This window comes from Cryptomeria japonica, chromosome 2 (assembly GCF_030272615.1).
Source record: "Cryptomeria japonica chromosome 2, Sugi_1.0, whole genome shotgun sequence".
Taxonomy (NCBI): domain Eukaryota; kingdom Viridiplantae; phylum Streptophyta; class Pinopsida; order Cupressales; family Cupressaceae; genus Cryptomeria; species Cryptomeria japonica.
The window spans coordinates 697,645-721,211 of record NC_081406.1 but is presented as its reverse complement, the minus strand read 5'-3'; the positions used below and the strand labels follow the sequence as shown (position 1 = coordinate 721,211).

The 23,567-nt window shown below is 39.1% G+C and overlaps 1 protein-coding gene across 2 annotated transcripts in view; it reads right to left on the bottom strand.

Moving 5' to 3' along the window:
• LOC131073815 (uncharacterized) overlaps nt 1-17,442 on the bottom strand; it is a 141,476-nt gene extending 124,034 nt beyond the window's left edge. The window contains exon 1 of one of the 2 annotated variants that reach the window (XM_058010331.2): nt 17,205-17,442. In XM_058010331.2, the coding sequence (XP_057866314.2) occupies nt 17,205-17,327 (123 nt within the window). In that variant the 5' untranslated portion in view covers nt 17,328-17,442. The remainder of the gene's footprint in view (nt 1-17,204) is intronic. The other variant, XM_059213075.1, reaches the window with a different exon arrangement.
• Nucleotides 17,443-23,567: the final 6,125 nt, after the last annotated feature.

Below are 23,567 nucleotides of genomic sequence, written 5' to 3'. Positions count from 1 at the left end.
AGGAAGCAGAGAAGAAACGAAAGGAGGAACAAGTTGTTAAGGGGGTGGAACCAGAGGAAGAATTGGAAGAAGAAATCAACTTGGAAGAATATGGGGAAACGTTGGGCCCATTCCTCAAAATGATTGTGAAGGCAGATGACATGTTTATTGCCGAGCAGGATGGACACAACGAGGATATCATCAGGCGCTGCATCAAGTAAGGTAGGGAGCCCCCACTATTTCCAACTTCAAATTCCTTCAAAGTTGTTAATCTTTGTACTATGTGAACAAACTCTCACCCTTTTCAAAACCCAAACCTGATTGATTGTTAGCATTTCTTTGTTTGTCCAACATTTCTTTTTAACATATCTGAACTTTTGCCAAAATTAGTTTGTTTTTCTAACATTTTATTCAATTTTTCAATTTCTTGTTTCAAAGAAACTATTTCATTTTCTAATTTTGAACAATATTCATGCTTTAAAGAAAGTTCGGAATTTATCATTTATGTTTGTCTTTTACGCTCCTCAAGTTCAACTCTCATGTTTGTGATTATCAAATTTTTGGCTTCTATATCTTTCAACTGTTGAGACCTTTCCTTCTTTAACCTTGCCAATTTCATCTAAAGAACACATCAATTCACCTTCAAGATCTACTTCACTTTCTGTATCACTACATGAGTTATCATCAATCTGATTTGAAGGAGAAGATCCTAAGGCCATAAACAAAGTTGCACAATCATCAGAATCAGAAACCTTGCTAGTATCAGAATCAGAATTTTCTTCTTTAACACATAAATTTTTCTTTTTCTTAGAAAATGAATGTTGCTTGTAAGAAAATTGTTCCTTATTTTTCTTCTTAAAGCCTTCATCTTCATCACTATTAGCATATGGACACCTGGCTGCAAAATGACCACTTTTCCAACAATTAAAACATTTAAGGAAAGTTTTTTCCTTTAAGTTTACCAGCCCTTTTGAATTTTCTAACTAAGTTAGCCAATTGTTCCTCTAAATCATTTTCTGAACTTTTGCTCTCATCCTTTACCTTTTTGCTAGTTTTAAAAGCAACTTCTTTTCTAGCATCTTCAACACCTGTCATCCTCATTTCATAGGCTATTAGTATTCCATGAATATCATCTAATTTGACTTTAGTAAGATCCCTTGCCTCTTCTATAGCGGAAATTTTTGCATTATATCTAGAAGGTAAAGATCGCAATACCTTTTGAACAACTATTGCTTCAGGCACTTTCTCACCTAAACCCTTGATTGCATTAACTATCTCATCGACTCGGAGAAGATAATCTGCAATATGCTCTTCCTCTTTCATTTTTAATTCTTCAAATCTGGCTTTATAGGTCTGCAACTTGCTTGCTTTACCTTGTCATTGCCTTCATAAATACCTTTTAACTTATCCCAAATCTCCTTAGCTATGCTGCAATGCATAACTTTAACAAATTCGTTTTTAGATAAACCACATAAAATTGCATTTTTAGCTTTTGCATTATTTTCATAATCTCTCTTATCTGCAGGATCAGTTAAAGGATGACTAGGCTTAGTATAACCATTTTCAACAGACATCCATACATCAAACCAATCGAAGCCAAATAACTTTCCATTCTAATACTCCAAAATGCATAATCAGACCCATCAAAAAGTGGTGCCTTATTAGAAGAGGCTCCTTCTTGACATGCCATGTGTTCTAACTACCAGAATCAACTTAGACTTGTTAGGTCTTTTGCAAATACTGGCTTTGATACCAATTGTAGAACACTTACCTACTACTGAGAGGGGGGGGTGAATCAGTAGTAGACTTAGATCTTTAATATCTTTAATTCAAAACTTTTTATCAATTGCAAACTGAAACTGAAAGAGATCCAACCACAAAAACACTCAACACAGGATTTTTACGTCGAAACCCAATGTGGGAAAACCACGGTGAGAAATGTAACTAGGATCTACTGTCCTAAACTGGCCTCACAGTTAAAAAGTTTACAATTCTTTGGGCACCAACCCAGTCAGTCCTTGGGCACCTACCCAATCAGTCTTTGGGTACCAACCCAATCTATCCTACAGAATAAGAGCAACAACTCTTTAGGGCTCCAACCCACCAAGTCTTTCAGAATAAGAGCAACAATTTCTAATTTTCGTGGTATCAACCTGTTGTGACCATTTCACACATCGCCCCATTGCAAATGGGGACCCCCTCTTTTTGCTCGTTTTTCGCTCGCTTTTCGCTTCGCTTTTAGGATTTTGTTAGTCAGTCAGTTGTTTGGATTTAGGGTCTACCCTTGGGGTTTTAATTAACGTCTTTTCAAGCCAGAATCCAGTCAGTTTTGAGAGCTTTTGAGCTTCCTTTTCTAGGATGCAAACTTTGAATGCAATGATTTCGCCAAATTGGTCTATTTTCAATTGGAATTTTGAATGCAGAGCTTAAATTTGTCTAAGTGTTGAAGGTGAAATGTGAATTTTGTCCAATTGACTAATTTTGACCAAATTTTGACTTTTTTGATTTTTGATCCCAGGCATTGAGAATGATTTGTTTTCGCCTCGTGAATTGATTAAACTTGTAAAATCATAATATTTTGGCCTGTAGGAGCAAAATCGCTCCTGTCCCTCAGTGAAGGACCGGAGCTCGTTTTCAAATATCTTACTATTCCTGCAGGACCAAGATGAATTTCGAGTTGGAAGTGATGAAGAAAGGCGAGATCTTTCCATTGAATATAAATTGAAGATTTTCACGAACACAGAAATACCTCCAGGAGAAAAATCGCTCCTGTCCCTCAGTGAAGGACCGGAGCTACAAATCAAATATTGCTTTGTCCTTGCAGGATTCCAACGACTTAACAATTTCAAGAGGTCCAAGGGAAGATGTTTTATCAAATGAATATAACTTGAAGAGCAAACATGAAGAAAAATGGTCCAGAATGCCAAAATCGCTCCTGTCCCTCAGGAAGGGACCAGGGCGAAATACATTATAGCTCCCGTCCCTCTCCAAGGGACCAGAGTGATATTCTTCATAGGACAAAATTCAGGCAAAGATCAAGGCAAGTTTGTGTTTGATGGCAAGGAAGACGATGAAATGAACTCATTGAAGACAAATTGAAGATTTTGAAACGTCAGCAAGGACCCAAAATGCCTAGTTCGCTCCTATCCCTCAGGAAGGGACCAGAGCGATTTTTGTTATGCATGATTTTCTTGTCCAGTTTCAATTGATCCCAAGGCATGGATGAATGGAAGGGCGCATTACGAACCCGTTGAATATAACTTTGAAGGTGATACAGTGAAATGAAGACCACAAGAGCTAGAATCGCTCCTGTCCCTCTCCAAGGGACCAGGGCGATATGATGGTGATATTGCTTCTTATTCAAGTTTAAAACCGTTCCTCCAAGATCAAGACCTTCCAAGATAAGGAACAAGGAGGCAAGGACATTTCAAGGCATTTCAATCAAGCACAAGTTACCAAGGTCATCACATTGAAGGAATTTGCACTCTAAGACCCAGTTCGCTCCTGTCCCTCAGGAAGGGACCAGAGCGATATTTCCATAAAGGCATGAATTTCAAAAGACAAGAAAGTGTCAAGCTACCAAGAGAATCGAAAGGACGTCATTTCACGCATTGAAGATAATTGCAAGTTGAAGAAAACAAGAACAAGCTCACAATGTTGAACTTCGCTCCTGTCCCTCAGGAAGGGACCAGAGCGATATTGGGTATATTGATCAACTTATGCAAAAATGACGTTAAGACAAGACTTCACAAGGTCGTAAGGGGTTCAAGGTGTCTTTTGAAGGTGATATATCAAAGTTTGGAACGTCCAAATGTTGTCAAACAAGCTAAAAAGCTCATATCGCTCCTGTCCTTTGGACAAGGACCAAGGCGATTTCATCAAAAACACTCATACTCCTTCAAAGTCAAGGCAAGGCGAGGATGGACAAGGTAAAAGACGCCATTTGGAAGGCAATAAACGATGAACAAAGGTTAGATGTTTACGAATTTGAGCCAGGACATGGAGATCGCTCCTGTCCCTCTCCAAGGGACTAGGGCGATGTTAGCCAAAACACATGATATCCTTTGAAAATCACGTTAAGATAAAGACGCACAAGGTTTTAAATGGCATTTGGAAGATGATACAAGGAAAAGTTCATATCAAGATGGAGAATTTCAAGCGAAAACCTTAGGATCGCTCCTATCCCTCTCCAAGGGACAAGGGCGATGGTACATCCAAAACCACTTATGCGCACATGCAAGGCGATCTAACTTGAAGGACCCGATAAAATGGGTGATTTGAACGTGGAAATGAAGAAGTTGAACGTGGAAGTTACAAGAATCATGACAAAAATGGTGAATCGCTCCTGTCCCTCTCCAAGGGACCAGGGCGATGAGGTACGTCTACTCCATTTTCAAAATTTGGTGCTCAAATGAACATTTTAAATTTACCTTAAATGCTAAGATCGATGAGTTTTGAAAATCCTATTAATTGGCATTTAAATATTGTGTTTGGCATTTATTAATTATTTTGCCTTGTTAAAAATCGAAATTTATTAATTAAAAATAAAAGGCATTTAATAATTAATTAATTAATCAATTAAAAATCGAAGGGAGCGCTTAAATATGGAGGTCGGTCTTCATTATTTAATTAAAAAATCGTTTAAAAATTGCTTTATTTCACAAAAGTCGGCCTTAGGGTGAATGGTGAGGTGAGCGCTATAAAGGGAGAGTGAAATCTTCATTTTCACATCATCATTTTACCTATCTCATATGCGATCAAAGGGAGAAGTGCGAATTTGTATCCAAGGAAGTGCGAATTGTGTTTGAAGAAGTGCGAATATCATCCAAAGGTGGCGCTAATACTTCCAAGGTGGTGCGATATTTGAAGATCTATATTGAGCGAATTTGCCAAGATTTGAAGGTCACGTTAAGGGCGATATTTGAAGATCACGTCGAGGACAAAGGTGGCGAAATTGATTTCTTGAGGAGATCACGTTGAAGATCATTTATACCTCAATTTTGCCTAGGCGAATTTTGTCCTTTTTGCATTTTAGAGTTAGCTCTCTATTGAGGTATGGCGATTTGATTTTTATTGTTTTATTTATTCATCGTCATATTTTAAATTTTGAGTTATTTTGAATTTTGAATTCCTAGCTCGATCGTTTTTTAGGAAATGATAACTCAAAGACTTATCATGATGTTTCCTAAAAAAAAAAACTATTCTCTAATCTATGTTATTCATTGCAAAATCTAGTTCTCATTATGAAATGTTGTGTAGGTATGCGGACCCCGAAGGCGGGAGCATCCACCAGTCGCTCAGCTCTCATGAAAGAAGATCAGAAGACCGAAGAAGTGGAGACCAAGATCGTGTCGAAGTGGAACAACATTGGAGATACCAACTTGGGGAACTTCAGCACGAAGAAGTTTCGAGAGGTCCCTTACATTGGCAAGCCATCACCTGTCGCCCGGAGAATAATCGAGAGTGGTATCATTAAGGCGGCCGGCTTTCCTCCAGCTGTTCAGTGCCACGAGTTGATGATCGAGTGTGCTCATCACTATGATCCACAGTCCAGGACGATCGTGTCCAAAGAGGGAAACACTTTGGCGTACCTTTCAGAGGAAGCTATAAGTGAAGCTTTCCATCTTCCAGAGCACAGGGACATGATATACAAGAGCATAGAGGGAGCCAGATCAATGTACGAAGATGATCCAGATGCTTGTCTAAGCATTATCAATAAGAACTGGCTACTCAAAAGCCGTCCCCGTCTGAGCAAGATCCCGAACACACCACACAGGATTGATTTCCAGGAGGAGTACAGAGATTTAATTACCATGCTCAACCGAGTTACAGGAGCCCCTCATGCCTTCTATTTTGAGAAGTGGATGTTTTACTTCATCCAGGTGATTGTTCAAGGGAAAGGTACGATACATTGGGCTAGGATGATTAGCCATTGCTTGGACGTACAGTTAAGGAGACTCAAGGCTACTAAGTCCTTCCACATGAGTTCATATGTCATCTATGCCTTGATCAGGAGTGTTGAATACGCAGGACTACCTCACAGAGGAGTGATTGGAAGAGGACCCGGCGAGGTCAGAGCTTGTGATTCCTACGTCTACTTGCATCATCCGCCAGGGAGCAACTATAAGTTAGTTAACGATACTTTCACGATGAACATCACCAAGACGTTGCAAGGTGGAATTCACAACAGATTATCTCAGGATGCCCAGGAATTCATAAAGAGGTACGGTGCTTGGTTCATTCAGTTTCCCAAGTTCACTTATATTAGAGTGCATGGATGTCCTTTACCTCCATACATGTTGCCGAGATATCCGACAGACAGAATTGTGTTACTTGAAGTAACAAGACAGTTGGCAGCGTATGTGAAGGCATTCAGACACAGACATCAGAATGGAGTTCCAGTACCTATCATTTTGGGTAATTCAGTTGAGGTATGTCCTAATGCTTTAGCTATGGATGACGCAGAGAAGGAGTTAGCCTTGTATTCTTTTTCATCTTTTGCTTTGAGAGAAAGTTTTGGTCCACATGGACATTTAGAGGAGACAGTCGGCAGGAAGTTTAGGCATGAGTACCAGATTGAAGATTTTATGATGAATCTCTTAGATGATCTTGAAGTGAAACGGAAAATGCATTCTAGATTGCCTTTAGATTTCATCAGGAAATGCAGGATTTACAGAGTGGCCGACCAAGCTCAGGACAGTGGCAGACATATCCAGTCTTCCTATGATCGAGAAAGCAAATCAATAAGGTTGGATTGGAATGAGCCCGAGGTCGTGGATTTAGATGCTTTGATGGCACCAGTCTTGTCTTGTACTCGCAGATGGGTAGACGTTCAGCATCAGAAGTTGAGAGAACAAGGCATAGCTATGTCTTTCACTTTGGAAGAAAAATCAGCCGAAGGTGGAGCTAGTGTGAGTGAAGGCAATCCTAATCCTAGGAATTCGGGTGAAGGTAACCTTCGATGTGCCAGTGAGGGCAATCTCCATTCAAGAGGTTCGAAGAGGAAAGAGAGACCTGGAAAGAGAGAGTCTTCCAAGAAGAAACAAGAGGCTAACAGAGATCGATCATCCGGTACTTCTTCTAGACCTGAGAAGAGAACAATTCAAGTTGAAGAATCCATGGAGTCTATGGTACAGAACGATAGGCAGGAGGAAGGACAGGCACAGCATGGGTCACCAGATGGATCTCTCCAAGACTATGAGTTAGATGAAGACAAAGAAGACAATGAAATGACATCTCCTCCCAGACAAGAAGAAATAGTGCATAAAGAGATTCAAGTTCAAGAAACAAGATCGATTATCCCAAATTGGTTGAAGGAAAGATTAACCAAGGTGATCGTAGTAGAGGACGAGGACAATGCAATTGATTTAGAGAGCCTTGTTGGACGCTCACATGAAGTAACAGAGAAGAGAAAGGCTACCAAGATGTCCAAGATGATTCGAGATGAGACTGGATCCAGGAAATTGCAGATAGCTACACCGGCAGCAGACAAATATGAAGGTGAGATCCTAGCCGAAGAATATGATATACAGACTTTTGAGTTAGGACCATCCACAGCAGAGCAGACTTTAGATGATGCTACTGATTCATTTGAGGCATTGAAAGACAAGCTTAGAGAAGAAATGGAGAAGAATAGAAAGCTTGAGAGAGAGGTCGGTGCATGGAGGACATATTTCAGTCACATCAATGAACCTTCGGGACGTCAGGATCCAGCTAGATCACCAGTGCAAGCACTTCCACTTCAATCAATCAATGAAGCAGAAAGATTCAGGAACATGGTCCAACGTACAAGTAATTGGATGGATAGATCTCATACAGTGGCTATAGAATTTGCAACAAGGATGATGAAGATTATTCATCAAGCTATCCAAGTTCTTGAGATGATCCACAATTTGATGATAACAGTAGCTGCATTCGCCCATACCAAGGATGTTATCATTCCTGTCTTGAAAGTTATCAGACACACATCAAGGAAGATTTTAGCGCAGGAGAGGATCTTGGAGGGAGAACCTCACAGTTTGTTTCATTGGTCAACCTTACTCCATATGAAGAATGTTTTCTTTGAAGACATCAGTACTAGATGTGGCCAAGTTGAGGAGGTGATCAATCCTATCCAGGACAGAGTATTTGAGGTACTTCGTACCATTCTTGGCAGAAGAATCGAGGTCGAGACAGATGTGGATATGCAGGAACTAGAGGATAGAATCAAGGTCATCTTTTGCAAGGACGCAAATGTTACAGATGAGCAGTATGATCAGATGTTTGCCACCATGCTCCTGATTGAAAGGACGAAGGAACTTGAACCTTCATGGGACGCAGCTCTTCTAGAAGCATTCGATCAGGTCATCCACTTAGAAGAGAGTGTGAAGAATCTTCCCGAGATTCCAATTGTAGAAATCGAAGGAATCGTGACAAGATTCATTGCATATGCTAAGAAAGAGAATTGGAAAGGGAATAAGATTTTAGATGAAAGGTTGTTACGGATGACATGACATCTTATTTCTCATTGGTTTATGTCTCCTAGGTTTTTGTGCCAAAATTTAATATTTGGCTATGCATTTAATATTGTTCAGTAAAAAGGAGGCCATTTGTAACAAACCCTAATTAGGGTTTAGGTGTCATGATCTTGACCGTTGATCTACTTTCGATCCAGACCTTTCATTATAACTGGGGATGCTATTTATACCCTCATTTTTCATTTCATTTGGTAATAGATATAGTGTAATAGTCAATAGTTGATGTAAGAGGGATTAGAGCTAGAAGCAATTTTATTTTGTAGCAAGATTGAGTTTTGAAGAGAGGAATTCAAGCAATTGTTGTACATGATGATTTGGAAATCAATGAAATATTGAAGTTATGGTGTTTTGTTGCAAATTTCTTGAGTTATCTTCATGGTTGTTTGATTTACTTGAATTGTGCTCAATCAAAGTAGTGTGTTAATGTGAAGGACATAGTGTGAGACTTGCTCTTTGGTAGGATTCGTAATCCAAACCACTAGCTTCTTGCTGATTGTAGGAACGCCTTGCGTGGTCAACTGGAGAATACTTTGAGTCCCTTAACCTTCAATCATTATTGTATCTTGGATATGTACCTTCGTGGTAGTGTCCATGATATTTGATGCATTGAATACCATTTTATTACCTTAGAAGATCGCACTGATTTCAATTGAGTTGTTATCTTATGGCAAAATTGAAGTTGGTTGAATCTTGCCAAGTTTTGTCTACACGAAGTCATTCTTAGGGTTATACTAGATTAGACCTCTTCCAAACCCTACTCCTTTTGTTATTTTTTGAATAGTTTCCTTAGTTTAGCAAATCTTGAACTTTCGGAATACGTAAGGCCCCTTGGAGGAAACAGCAAATCACATCATACCGCTGGAAGCTTGTCCACACGTAGAGACCCTACTAAAAGAACCTTGGAGTCTACCTAACTGATCCTTTATGCAGATCTTCAGCAGTTAGAGACTATTTTCTCAAGAGAGGATAAGATGCCTATTGGTATTTTATTCTGTGTATGATTGTGTACAAAATACACGTCAACACAACCACACAATACACAACAGAAAACTTATTACAACATAGTTGCAGATTTCAAATTAATAATCTCTGAAATTTTCCACAGTATAGATGTTATATAAGTAAAGAATTTCTGAGCTTTTGTATTTCAGAAAGTATACAGGAGAGAAAATCACTGAACAGCCAAATCTCCAAGTACAGATCTGTTTGATATTATGTGTTCAATGACAATCAATTCGAACTGTCACAAATCGGAAAGCTGTGAACAAAGATCTTCAACCCACCAATACTTTGTTAAATCAAACAACTCTATCAGATACGAATTGAGAAATATCAGAATGATATAATAATTTCAGATGCCTGCAAAATGAAACAGTTATACCATTGGCTTGACAAAACCCTCCTCAATCTGCCGTCAAGTTCTGTTCTTTAATCTGAGTGCATAGTTCCAATACTTGTTGCTGTAGTCAGAGTGTCTTCACTGTATTTTTCTTGTCATGGAAGAATCAAACTGTATTTATCTTGTGATCAGAATGTCTTCACTTTTTCATCGTATCAAACTATATTAGATGATCCTCTCAATGTTTTTTTATTTTATTTTCTTTTTTTTAACATCTGTTCACTGTCCAGAAAACACATAAATAGAACTCGAATCCAGCATTGGTTATAAAATAGTTATAACCATTTGCTTAACTAAACAGAAACTGACTTCCTTAATATGTGTATAACACAAAACTGCCTCAGGTTTGAAAAAGAACAATCTTGAAGAAACCGCCTGTCTTCTTTAATACGATTTGAACTTCTTTTCTTTAATACGATTTGAGCTTCTTTATAAACACATTCGTATTATTTCACAAACAGAAATTAGTTCCAAAAGATACAACCGCCTTCAACTGAATACATGCCAATAAAAACTTATAAGGCTTTGTATTAAAGATAAAGTGTTATACACAGGAATACCAATTAATCTTCTTCGAATTCTTCAAAGGAGAGAAACTGATGAGCCAATCTGTGCAAGTATAAGCATCTATTTTATGTATTATGCTGTCATGAAATTCACTCGAATTCTGATATGTGTGTGTTGTTTTGTCCCACACTTAGATCTTTTTGGCATCAATGGCAAAACAACCAACAGTGTTGCATTAGCGTGATATGCAATATTAAAAAGAGATAATGGCTTTAATTTATGAGTTGTTTCAGGAGATATAAGATGTTGATTTGCAGTTATAAGGTATTTTTTTATGTGTGCTAAGAAAAAATAAGTGTTTGTAGGGATTTTTTGAAATTATTGATTGAGCTTATATCATAGGATCTATTTTGTATGAAGACAGCATTTTATCTTTACATATTTAAATTGACAACTCAAAAGAAGCTAATCAAATTGTAGAATGTTGGAGGCTATTTCAGCCTAACTTTATGCAGTTTTGTGCTCAACATATTTTGCTACAACAAGATCAAAACCCAATGCCTTAGCACATAAGCAAGATGTTAAGCAAAATATACCTTCATCTAGCACAGCAGGCAAATGAAAAAAAGAAAAATGTTGTATTCAAAATCAAACAAACACATGTTCCACCTTCTCTTGTGCTGCAAGCGAAAAATGCTGTATCTAAGTCTAACAATGTTTTTCCAAAAGTTGTACCTAAAGCTAGCAAAATGTCTAGTTCTATTGCTTCTAAAGTCAAAACCCATTGTGCTAGTCTAGGAGTCAAAAATAAATAAACAAGGGAAAATGTGGCCTCGGTTATAAGGGTTTATTGGGTCCTATGTACTAAAGTATTCAAAACCCATCAAGGTTGTATATGGACATTGTATGAATACATGTAAACTTGAATCTTCCTCTACCAATGTCAAGTTTGGTTCAACCAAGATTGTGTTCCTATTGCGATCACTATGGTCATACATTAGTTTTTTGTTTTGACCTACGCCCATGTTCTTCATGTGGTTAGTGTTGTCATTTTATGACGCCCTTGGTTCATCAGTGAGAACCGATCAAAGATATGTTCTATGGACCAGCGCTGCCTCAGTTGATCAAAGAGAAAACAATGAAATCATAAAGTATGAAGTGTTGTCTTGTCGGAAGTTCCTTTCCCAAGCTTTCTCTTCCTCTCTCTTTCCCGAAACTCCGGAACCCCGAGGTTCCGAAGTTCCCTTTCTTGGTCTCTTGTTCTCTTGCCCCGGAACTACAGAACCCCGAAGTTCCCAAGTTGCTAAGTTCCCCAACTTCGGTGACCCAGGTCTCCGAAGTTCCTAAGTTTTCTCTTCCTCAACCCTGGAACTCCGGAACCCCCAAGTTCCCAAGTTCCTAATTCTTCAACCCCGGAACCTCGGAATCCCCAGGTTCCCAAGTTCCTTTTTCTTCTACTCCGGAACTCCGGAACCCCCAGGTTCCCAAGTTCCTTGTTCTTCTACCCCGGAACCCCCAGGTTCCCAAGTTCCTAGTTCTTCTACCCCGGAACCCCCAGGTTCCCAAGTTCCTTGTTCTTCTACCCTGGAACTCCATAACCCCCAGGTTCCCAAGTTCCTTGTTCTTCAACCCCGGAACTCCGGAACCCCCAAGTTCCTTGTTCTTCAACCCCAGAACTCCAAAACCCCTAGGTCCCCAAGTTCCTAGTTCTTCAACCTCGGAACTCTGGAACCTCGAAGTTCCCCAACTACGGTGACCCAAGTCCCCGAAGTTTCCCCAACTACGGTGACCCAGGTCCCCAAAGTTCCCCAACTACGGTGACCCAAGTCCCCGAAGTTTCCCCAACTACGGTGACCCAGGTCCCCGAAGATCCCCAACTACGGTGACCCAGATCCCCAAAGTTTCCCCAACTACGGTGACCCAAACATCAGAAGTTCCCCAACTACGATGACCCAAGTCTCTGAAGTTTCCCCAACTACAGTGACCCAGGTCTTCGAAGTTTTCCAAACTACTTCCAACTTGCAACACTTCCGGATGGCGTGATCGACACTCAAAGCTTTAAATGCTCTGATAGCTTTGGTGACTTATGCACCTTCTTTTTGTGGAGCCACAGGGGTGCATTTAATGTTTTTGGTAGGATTTCCATCAAGGGAGGTACGGGGCCATGCTTGGTGACTTGTGTCATGACTGCATACTCTAACTTTGGAAGGTCAGTCAATCCACCCTTCTCAAAATTGCTTTTTGCGGGTATGGCTAGGTTGCTTGCATGTACAAGTCAAGTGCATGCACTTCCCTGCACTCCCAAACTAACATACAAGGGTCATGATCACTCTTGTAACCATTTTTCTATGTAAAGGTTGTTAAGCTTCATTGTAAACGGTTCTCTCCCTACTAGCTTGAGCTATTCTATGTGCTCCCACTTCTCTTGTACTTATCTTGCATTTATGCAACTGTAACTTTGGCCTTTGGCCTTTGAATGAATTGGAATTACATTCTTGTCTTCCTTCAACTTATGCATGCTATGTATGTTTCCTTACCTTCATCATAGGTGTATGTTTTGTGGCTCTTCTCTCCATATATGTTGTGTTAACTTGTTTTTTCTGAGTGTGGCTTGTGGGAATCCTTCTCCCCTCTTGACACTTAGCAAATTCTAACCTCCATACATGCATTTGGGTCACTCGTGCAACTGAAATTTGTGCATCTCTTGGGTATTTCAGTTGATTCCTTGTACCATTTCGGGTGGGGAGAGGAACAATCTCTTATCTTGGTGCATCACCTCCTTTGATTTTAAGCATTTCTCTCTTCCCTTTACCTCTACAAGTTGTTAGGATAGGCTTAGGAGTAAGTTTTGAAGTGTTGAGTTGGTTCAACACCTACACCTGGACTGAGAAGGAAGTCGGCCTTCTCCGGAGATTCAACCCCCTTGCGCAAGATCCCACACTTCGGGGTTGTTTCCATGTTTCACAAGGTTGTTGAGTTGATAGTTCAGCAAGGGTGCGAGCTTTTGTGATAACAGTTAGCATACTTGTGATTCTTCTCATTGTTTTCTAAAAAGTGTCGAAACCTGTGTTATGTGTTTCATATCCTTTGTTCGAATTAGTTCTTGGGGAGACAACAAATGGTTCTTCAGATACTCCAATTGTGACACCTTTGACAAATATTGAGCCAGATGCTACAAATAAGACTATATTGAGGAATGTCGATGCTCCTATTTGTGATGATTGTGCTCTTCTTCAAAGTGTTATGGGTTTTGTACAGGTTTGTAATTCTCTTGATGATTTGTTTTGATCATGTTGATGTAGTTGTCCCAAAGGATTGTTTCTAGCCATTGTACAGTTTTGGCATTAGTTTGTTTCCCTTGTAGGGGGGACCTTGTTGGTATTCTCCTCTCTCATCTACTAGGGGAGAATGGGCCATGCGATAGGTTCCAAGATTACAGATGTCCAATTTGATTGATATTTTGAGATTGCAAATTACAAGGTTTTAACCATTGCAGATTGAGATGAGTTGTTAACTATGCATGGTCATTGTTTGGAGTGAGCACTAATGATGAGAGTGACCCACCAATGGTCAACTATAGTTTGATTATCTTTGATTGGAGTGAGCACCAATGATGAGGGTGATCCAGCAATGGTCAACTATTTGGAAAATGATCCACCCCTAAATTAAAGATGGATTAATCCCCAAAAGGATAAGGAGCTCAATGGTAGAGTACCCCAACAGCAAATGGGAGGTCCTAGGTTCAACTTCTAGCTGGTCTATGAAAAGTTTAACATGGTATCAGATCCCACTCCAGCAAAGTTGAACCAAGCTAGGTTCCTTGAGCACCCAAAGTGTTGTTCAAGAAGGGTGTTGGAAAATGAGCCACACTTAACCTAAAAGTGAGCCGATTGCCAAGAGGGCTAGTAGCTCAGTTGTAGTATAACCCAACAGCAAACGGGAGGTCCTAAATTTGACACCTAAATGGTCCATGAGAAGTTTAATAGAAACATGCAGTAATTCTCCAAACCACTACAAGAGCTTGGACTACCTTCAATGATTGAATAGGAATCTTTGGGGATTGTTGTACCCTAACCTCCAACATAAGAGAAGCCTAAGAGAAAAATAAAAGGACAATGGTTTGAAATCAACCGAAGATAAGAGGAATGCACTCTCAAGGCATCCCCATGCTCACATAACTAAGGCAAGGCTGTGTTTTCAACATTCTAAAGCCACCAAGTGTTGGAAACTTGAGTTGTGTTGCTTGTGTTATCATCGATGTCATAATCTTTGGTGTTTTCATTGATGTCACAAGGTGTGTAAGTTGCAGTTGTTTAGTTGTACGAATGTTGTAGTTGGTCTGGAAATGAGTGTTTAGATGTTATGTTGTCTGGTGATGATATTAAGTATGAGGTGTTTCCAGAAGGCTACAAAAGTGGAATTTACAATATGCAAGAAAGAGTATTTAATGTCTTTATGGAAGAATGTTCCACATTCTTCCGGTTCTTGATGGTGATGGCTTACGGTTCTAGATATAATGTCTATGTTATGTGGATGTTGAACTATCATGTTTTCAAGTTCTCAGTTGCTCAGATGATGAAGTTGGTTGTGGCGGTTTGCTAACAATGAGGTTGTCTATCAAGATTGGTCTGGAGAATGCTCTGCATTGCTCCCCTATGGTGATTCAAGTATTGTGGCTTGGTGGACATGTTCATATGGTTCGTGCAGTGTTCCAATTCAGATTTCTAATGTTGGTTTATTTTGCAAGTGAAGTTATGTTGTTAATTGTGTCGATCTTTAGCTAACTAAATTGATTTATCTTATTTGGATCATGCTCTTTTGGTCCGGATATGCATTGGAAGTTAAGTTAGAATGTTGATATGGGTCTCACCGTGGCGTGTGTAGATCAGCATTGTGCAATTTGCATGGGGTGATGTTTTTGGGCTGACTGGTTAACATGTTTCATTGTTTTTTTACATGTTATGTTTGATGTCGACTTTGGAGGAAGTATTAACGTGTGTAGTTTGTTGGAATCAACTTAAGAAGATGTGTTGTGATGTATTTGGGTCCCCTTTATCTCCTGGAGTGGACTGCATTGTGTGATTTTGGTCTGGGTGGCCAAGTTTATGTAATTCATGTATATTTTGTTTGTGGTCGACCTAGTTGAGGGGTTCAATGCATAACCTTGTATAAATGGAAGTGCAGATGTGTGAATTGTGTAGTGGATTGTTGTGAATTGGATGTGAACGATATGCAAGCACAAGTCAAGAAGCAGAAGTGCGAATTTTAGTCTATGATGAGCCTTGATGATCATATCTTCAATATGACAGTGTTTTGAGACAACAAGTGATGTGTGATATGTTTGTTATGATATTGTTCGCTTGACACGGTGGTTCAACGGTGGTTTCATGATCAGGAGATGTTGTTCATTTCAATTCATTGTTTCCCTATACCTGCCGGAAGACAGTGAGTCCTTTGGCAGCCCGTGCAGTTCTTTGTATCTTGCTTCTTGCCTTGAGATTGTGTGTCTCAATAATGCAAGTCCCTCATATCTTGCCTTAAGGTTGTGCATCTTAGTTTTGCAAGTCCAATCAGGTGCAGTGAACTCCTAGGCCTTGAGTCTAAAACATTGTAACCAGTTATTCATATTGTGAGTGTGGTTTTCACTGTGGTGTTTCCCTTCTTCGTTTTCCACGTAAATCTAGTGTTCTTTTGATGTTGTGCTTTGTGGTTTTATGTTTCATAATTGCAGAGGCAAGTTAATTAAGATTTGAAGTTTAAAGAATTAAGAATAGGTTGTTTTAAGGTCTGGACTGATTCACCCACCCCCTCGCAGTCCTGTGGTGAGTTCAACACTAAGTAGTTTAAAGTTGAAAATTATTTTACAAGACTAATAATAAGGAAGATTTTCTTTGGTTTCAAAAAGTTAACAGTTGCTGCTTAGTCAAAGGGGGGTGGTCTGAATGCTAACTTCTGCATTTCTTCCATGGCACAAAGGAATGAAAATTAAATCCATCACAAAACTAGCGATAATCAGGGGTAGAGACAGTGGAGGAATTATAGACGTTGAAGATAAGGTTCTTCTACTGATTGTTATTTAATCCAACATGAATATATCAGATTCTCCAGCATATCCCTAAATTGTTATTTCAAAAACACAACCCTCCTTCAGAAAATTTCAGATTAAGAGTGTGAAAGAATGATTTGTCAAATTAATAAATGCAGTGACAGCTATTAGTGGAGATCCAGATATGACTGTAGCACTCCGTAGATAAAAATTCAAATTCTGGAACCATTTTTCTGCCAACGAACTCGTGTTAGCTGCATAAAAAATTAGGAATGCCCCTCTTCATAGGACCACTAAGTAAGAATTGAAATCTAATAATCATTTATGCTTATATCTTTAAATACTTTTACAAATCTTAATCTCCGGTTACTATAAACCCTAAACAAATACTTAACAGCAAGCGCATTGTTAGAAACAATCCACGGCTGCAAAAAGGGCGAATATCTCAGTCATAAAGGATCCTAGCAAAAATTGAAGATCCTAGGTTCCTTTCCTAACTGGTCTATAGAAAATTAAGGCACTGTCAAGGTTGGGAAGTGCCAGCAATAGGATTGCAACGATATTTGGTCTACTCTTCTTTTTGTCCAAGAATTGCAGCCTTCCTCCGACTAGAAAACATCACCGGCGTCCTCTCTTAAAATGTATTCAATGATTCTGAATAGCATACTCTTAGAGGGTGGTTCCATGCAGCTGCTTGTCTTAATTTACTAATTAGATTTGAACCAAAAAGAAAAACAAAGAAAAGGGCTAAGCGTACCTGAAAACAGATAATTTCAGCTCGAAGACAGTTACAAAAGTAATTGGATACTGAATCATATCGATATGCAGCATCTTTCAGTGTGTTGTAAAGGCCGTTTACATTCCAACTGATGATCCGCATGGCGCTTAAGCTCTTCAGATGCAGAGCTAAAGTCCGAAGAGGTTTTTTATGTATTTCAATGTTAACAGTGATGTTTGGCGTTTTTAAGTTTTAAAATTTTAAACGCGGTTATCAGTGATAAGTGTTTATGTTTTGTTTTTTCCTTGGCTTTCCCTCGTCGGTTTTAACACACTTAAAAAGCTACAGATTTTTACACAATCCATAATGGTTCAAGTATTAGGTTGAGTGTTTGTTTGTATGTTTATATCAACATTCTGAATTATACTTGTGATTCATCATCAAGGAATAGAAAAATAGGCTGTTAGAGATCTTTGGAGATTTAAAAAGAGGAGGATGAATGTGTTGCACACAAAATAAGGTAGCGTCGACATGTTTTTTAAGGCAACGTCTAACGCAAAATAAAGTTATCAATTGTCACCTTACTCTCTCTTGAACAAAGATAAACCGTATGCTAAGATTGCGATAAGATCAAATAGCTAACTCCAAGGTTCCTTCATGCAATGGACGTGATTCGGTCGGCTAATGTATTTTAATGATAATCCAAGGGGCCTTACATATTCTCAAAGAAAATTCTAATGAATTTGCGGATTCAAGGACAACTTTGTGAATGAATTGCAATAAAAGTTCTCTTTTTTTTGGATTTTGGATAAAATATGCAGAAAGCAGAGAGGGAAGGGTTGAGAGAACTACACTAAATCTAATCTAACCCTATGAACAAAGAGACAAGGATCACTTGCACAAAATCAAACCACACTTCACTTTGTCAACATAGCACAACTACATGAAGGCAATGCAATCTTCAACAGTTGTGTTATAATTTTTCACATCACCAATGAAAGCCATCAATTTGAACAACATTCACCAAATGATTGAAGTTAAGTTCATACATATAAGAGGCTCGGACTAACCTTGCATTGTTGGCAACAATCATCTGCAAACTAAAGGTATGAGCACGGACTTCGCAACAAGCATTCTTATCAAATCTCGTTCATCTAAATACTTGAAAGCAAATATAATCTAAACGAAGAGGGTGAGACCATGCAAGTCTTAAAATAGCACAAGAATTCACAAAATAACTTGAACAATGTATTAAGTGGACCGCTTTAACACGTATAGCAACAATCTTCGAATACAATCTCTCCTCTATTACAAATGAAGGGGGTCACCCCTTTATATAAGCCTCAAACCATGAGGACATGCAAAGCCTAATTAGGGTTTCACCTAAAAGATTCCCAACACATGATGCAACAAGGTGGGAATCAGCAATTAATGCCCATGAAACCCATATACAACTAATTCAAACATGCCCAAAATGGCATCCATTTGTGCATTAAATGCACCATTTACATCAAGTTTGTCCAACATACAATGAATATTCCCCATGCAAAAATAAATGCCCATCATTCCTCCATGCGACAACGACATGTGGAAGGAATTTGTCATAAAATTATAAATATGGTGATTGCATTTAAAAGATTCTTCATGCATTCAACATGCATTAACTGGGCCACCACTTAGTCAAAATATTCCAGCAATAAGTGTGTCACCAGTACTCGGTCAAAAGATTCTCATCCAAGAATGGACGATCATTGTCACGCTCATTAATTGCATATATGATGAATTTGAAGATGGCGGATTCCAATTCACCCACGGCAACACTTGGTGCACTCTCAATCTAGTATTCCATTTAAGGTGATTTCCTCTTTGCTTTTGAAGAAGAAGTTCTCCCATTCCATCATCATTTATTGCGTCTTCTTCATTGTGCTGGACAATGAAGAAGCATTCTCAAAGTGTTCCTTAGAAAATGACAATACCAAGAAGAATTCATGTAGTTGATTCCTCAAGAAGTTCAATGTCACTTAATTTTCATTCAACTTCTTTGCAAACAATGTTTCAATCGCGCTGACGATTTCTTCCTGTACCCTTCTAATTGAGTCTTTTAAAGTCAAAGACTCCATGTTAAACCTTTCAAAAATATTCCTTTTGGATCAAACAACACAGAACCATCAAGGAAAATCATAAATTTCATTCTCCTAAATCACTTTCCCATCAACTAGCGTTTGCTTTGGAACTTTTATTAGAGCTTTGAGTCGCAAAATGATCAAGTCCTGATAGATGTGAACATCCTCCCATAGACTTTCTGCCACCTCCAATCTATTCAGAAGGGCAACAAGTCTGGAATGAAGACAATCCAAATCTTCAACGAATTTTTCATCTACAGTAAAGACAGCTTCCACCCATTCCTTGGAACACCGGTCCATTTCTCTGATTGTCTCGGTATCATCAACGACTTCCATAGGGAGAGAGGAAGGAGGAATAAAGAATGGATTTTCCTCCCTAAACGGTCGATTGAGACCTCTAATATATTCACACAAGCCCCTGTTTTCTTGTTTCAACCTTCTACATTTTACCTTCGTTTTCTCCATCTTTCCTCTCATAGCCAAGGAAGATCCTTCAAAGTCTTCTATCACCTGCTTTGTGGAAGAACACCCTAGATCAACTTATCTGATTACGTATTCATTTGGTGTGATTTCATTCCTATCCTTATCTGCTACAAGCTCAACTATATGCAAAGTTCGGGATCCAGACTCATCTCTCACGACCTTGGAGAACTTTTGAGGTGCCTTCTTCTTCATTGGTTTATCCATCCTCTTCAAGAGTTCTTCTAACTCTCGTGCTAGATCTACTTCTTTTTCTAGTTCCTTCCTAATTTATCCTTCAGCCAATCAGGAGCGGAAATTGGTTGATTTTGAATCTCCGACATTTGCTCGTGCTACTATGAAACTTCTTCCATTTCGCCAAGGATGGCTTCTACAAAACTATCTTAGCGTGGCTCTTCGGGATGAGAGGAAAGTTCTTGTCTTTGTATTCTTGGTTGGTTTAGCCTGTGTGAAGCGCTAATGCTGAGAATATCCTGTGTTGGAGCATTGTAGGGAAACTTGCCTTGAGGTAGATTTAATGGATCTTCTTGTGTAAACATTTCTACCTCCCGCATGTTGGAAGAGCTAGCCAACGATTGCATCCTTGTCAGCCTTGCTCTTTTTTGCAGTGGTTCTTCCTGTTGAACTTCCTACTAGATTTTCGGTTGGGCTTCTTGTTGGACTTCCTTCTTCTTTGTTGTTCTCGACCTCTTTGGAGCACTCTTTCCTTTATCAAGCTCAACTCATTTCTATCGAACTTCTCCTCTTCAGCATAGGCTTATGAAGATCCTTCAGTGGCTTCACTATGGGAATCCAGACTTCCCATTAACTTGTAACTCAGGCAGACATTTCTTTCCTTCAATTTCTTGACATGATGATCAACCCAATGTTTGGTGAATTTTAAAATCGGTCTGGCTAAGATGTCCAGATCATCAATTTCAGGCTCGGACCAATCTAGAAGTTGAATGGGTTGATCTTTCACCTTTTCAATTCTGGTTGTGTTAAGTCTGAATCCTCTTTCACTTGATCCAACACTTGGATTACTTCACCTATCTTGATGGTGTCAAGGAACAGCCTAGATAACATTTTCTTCCTAACTTCAAGGTCATCCTTGGCACCTACCCAATAGTCTTCTAGGTCAAACTTGTGCAAAAACTTCACTCTGACAACCTTTCTAATCTTACGATATGGGTCATAGTGTGATTTGGATGTGTAAAACGCCAAGCGGTAGAACACCAATTCTTTTGTTGCCCTCTCAAATGTCGCCGTGTTCGGGCACACTTCCACATAATTGTCGAGGACGATGAGGAACTCAATGCATAGCTTTCTTTACTTTTTGTGCATTTGATCATAGGTCGTCAATTGTCTCATGAGTTCCAGCAGCACCAGTTTGATGGACAGATGCCTTGGCAATTTATATGATTGGTACGAGAATCTTTGCGTCCTGATATAGGTGAACTTTGGAAGTTGTAGGAATGTGGCCCCAAGCTTCTGCACCAATTCCTTGGCTTCAGGCGACACTCTTGTATGAAATTGATTTTGCATTAAGTCTAGTCAAATACATGGTAAAAGTGTCATTTGCCAACTTGAAAGAATTGGTATTATAGAGGTGCAGCAGAGGATAACATTCATGAACTTTCTACCACGTCGATCCGCAACCCATGACTTCTTTTCCCGACAAACCATCAAAACCACCCATCCTTGCAAGCATATAAATTACATATGAGCTCATGTAGAAGGATTGGGACTTCTTTTCTTTCAAGTTGTTCAATTGTTCATGCATGTAGTGGTTGATTAATCTTGCCTAGTCCACCAACCCATTGGCATTCATGATTTCGCCAATGTAGAAAAATATCCATGGCTCAAAATTTATGGCACATGAACACCCCATTATCCTGCTCAACATCATTATCAGATTCATGTACTCCTTCTTGAATTCAAAAATGGTGAGTGTCTTAGGCATTTCAGAGATGTGTAGTCTAGGCTTCCACAACCAATCCTTGTTGATCATATCTCCACATCTGTCAAGACCCACTTCGTACACAACCTTAGCTCTATTTATGATCTTGTAGGTCATGGAATGATGATAGGGAATTCCAAAGGCTTCCCCAATTGTTGTTGGAGTCAAGGTGTCCAAAAGCTTGCCATTTAGTGCTGAAATTGTCCTTCTCTCTAGCTCGTAGTGTTTTGCGCACTCCAGGATCAAGTCTGGACATTGGATAGAAAGGGGGAAAATTAGTTGTCACAACAATTCCTTTTGACAATTCTGGCAGTGGTAGGAGACAGACTATGCCCTGTTGTCCCAAACATCCTAAAGGCAACCATGTTGTATGTTCCTAAGTTTGTATCACTAATCTCCTTCTACCTAGATACCATTTTTTACTCTGGAAGGAAGCCTTTCATCTCAACTTATATATGTGCCTGCCTAGTGGTAGTTACCACCTTGTTTGAATCTACCATTTTAGGAATAAATTAGCACTTTCTGTGAACAACAACTCCTGAAAAGAATAAGATATTCTCTAAGTCTGACTTCTTTTCACTTGCTCTCCAACTCTTCTTTCTCCAAATTTGCACATGAAGAATGAATTGTGCTTGTGAGTTTATATAGAATTCCTCTCAACATGTTGCTAAGTTGGCAAAGATCAATTTAGGCAATTGTTTTAATAACATGTCATACATTCCTTTCCAATACACCATGCCAATGGGACCCACTCTCGTAGTTGAGTTTGAAGATGGAATTTTCTTTTAATACATTACGTTATGTGCCATGATTTGGAATATTCCTTGCCAACTCACCAACCTTCCATTTTTTTAATTTTGGAGGGATTTTGGAAGATTCACTCAAGATTCACTTTATCCATCCATTTGGCGGTACAAACCCTAGGAGAGAGAAAACATCAGGAGATGGAATATTTGACTCTAGAATAATTTTCCTAGTTTTTTATCTTTTCACACCATGGAAGAGATTTTCAACATTTTTTTCAAGTCTCCTATTTTTTAGGAGCTTTCCTAAAATTTGGGTCTCAACTCTAGGAGAGAGAGAATTCTCTCACGAATCCAAATCTGCAAAAATATTGGAATTTTGATCAGATTTGATGCCTAAAATTGGATTTATTTATTTTTTAAATCTTAGGGGATTTTCTAATTTTTCATTCCATTCCTGACCATCAATATCTTCCTTTCCTTGGAAAATTTTGAATTCCTTGACTTAGGTGTTAATTCCACTTTGTGACGGAATTCTTCATTCCACTCATTTTCTATACCTACTTGATTTTGGTGCCCTTGAGCAATCCTATGTATTGTTTCCTCTTGATGAAGGAAATTTGATGATTTCCAATTTTCTATGCACCCCTCATTCTAGCACCCTACTTTCTCCATGGGCGCTATTCCTCCATGGGCATGGAATTTCGCATCTTTTCCATTTTTCCTTGACCTAGTCGTTTTGGTGTTTTAGTCATGTATTGGGCACTATTTGAACTTTGCCATGGCATTTAGTATTTTTGAACTTTTCCATGCATCTTCATGTTTGGCACCTTTGACCCTTCTTGGGCGCTAATTCCACTTGGGGAAGGAATTTTGTGTTTTTGGGAATTTTCCATGGGCATCATGCTTTAGCACCCTTATCCAATTCAGGGGCATTGCATCCATCCTGGCAAGGAATTTGTCAAACTTGAAGTTTTCCCTGTCCTGCCCACTTTGGCGCCCTACTTGACCTCTTGGGCACTATTTCCTCCATGTCAAGGAATTTACCAATTTTCACATTTTTCATGAAGGCCCCAATTTGGCACCCATTTGACCGTCCAGGGAGTTGATTCCACTT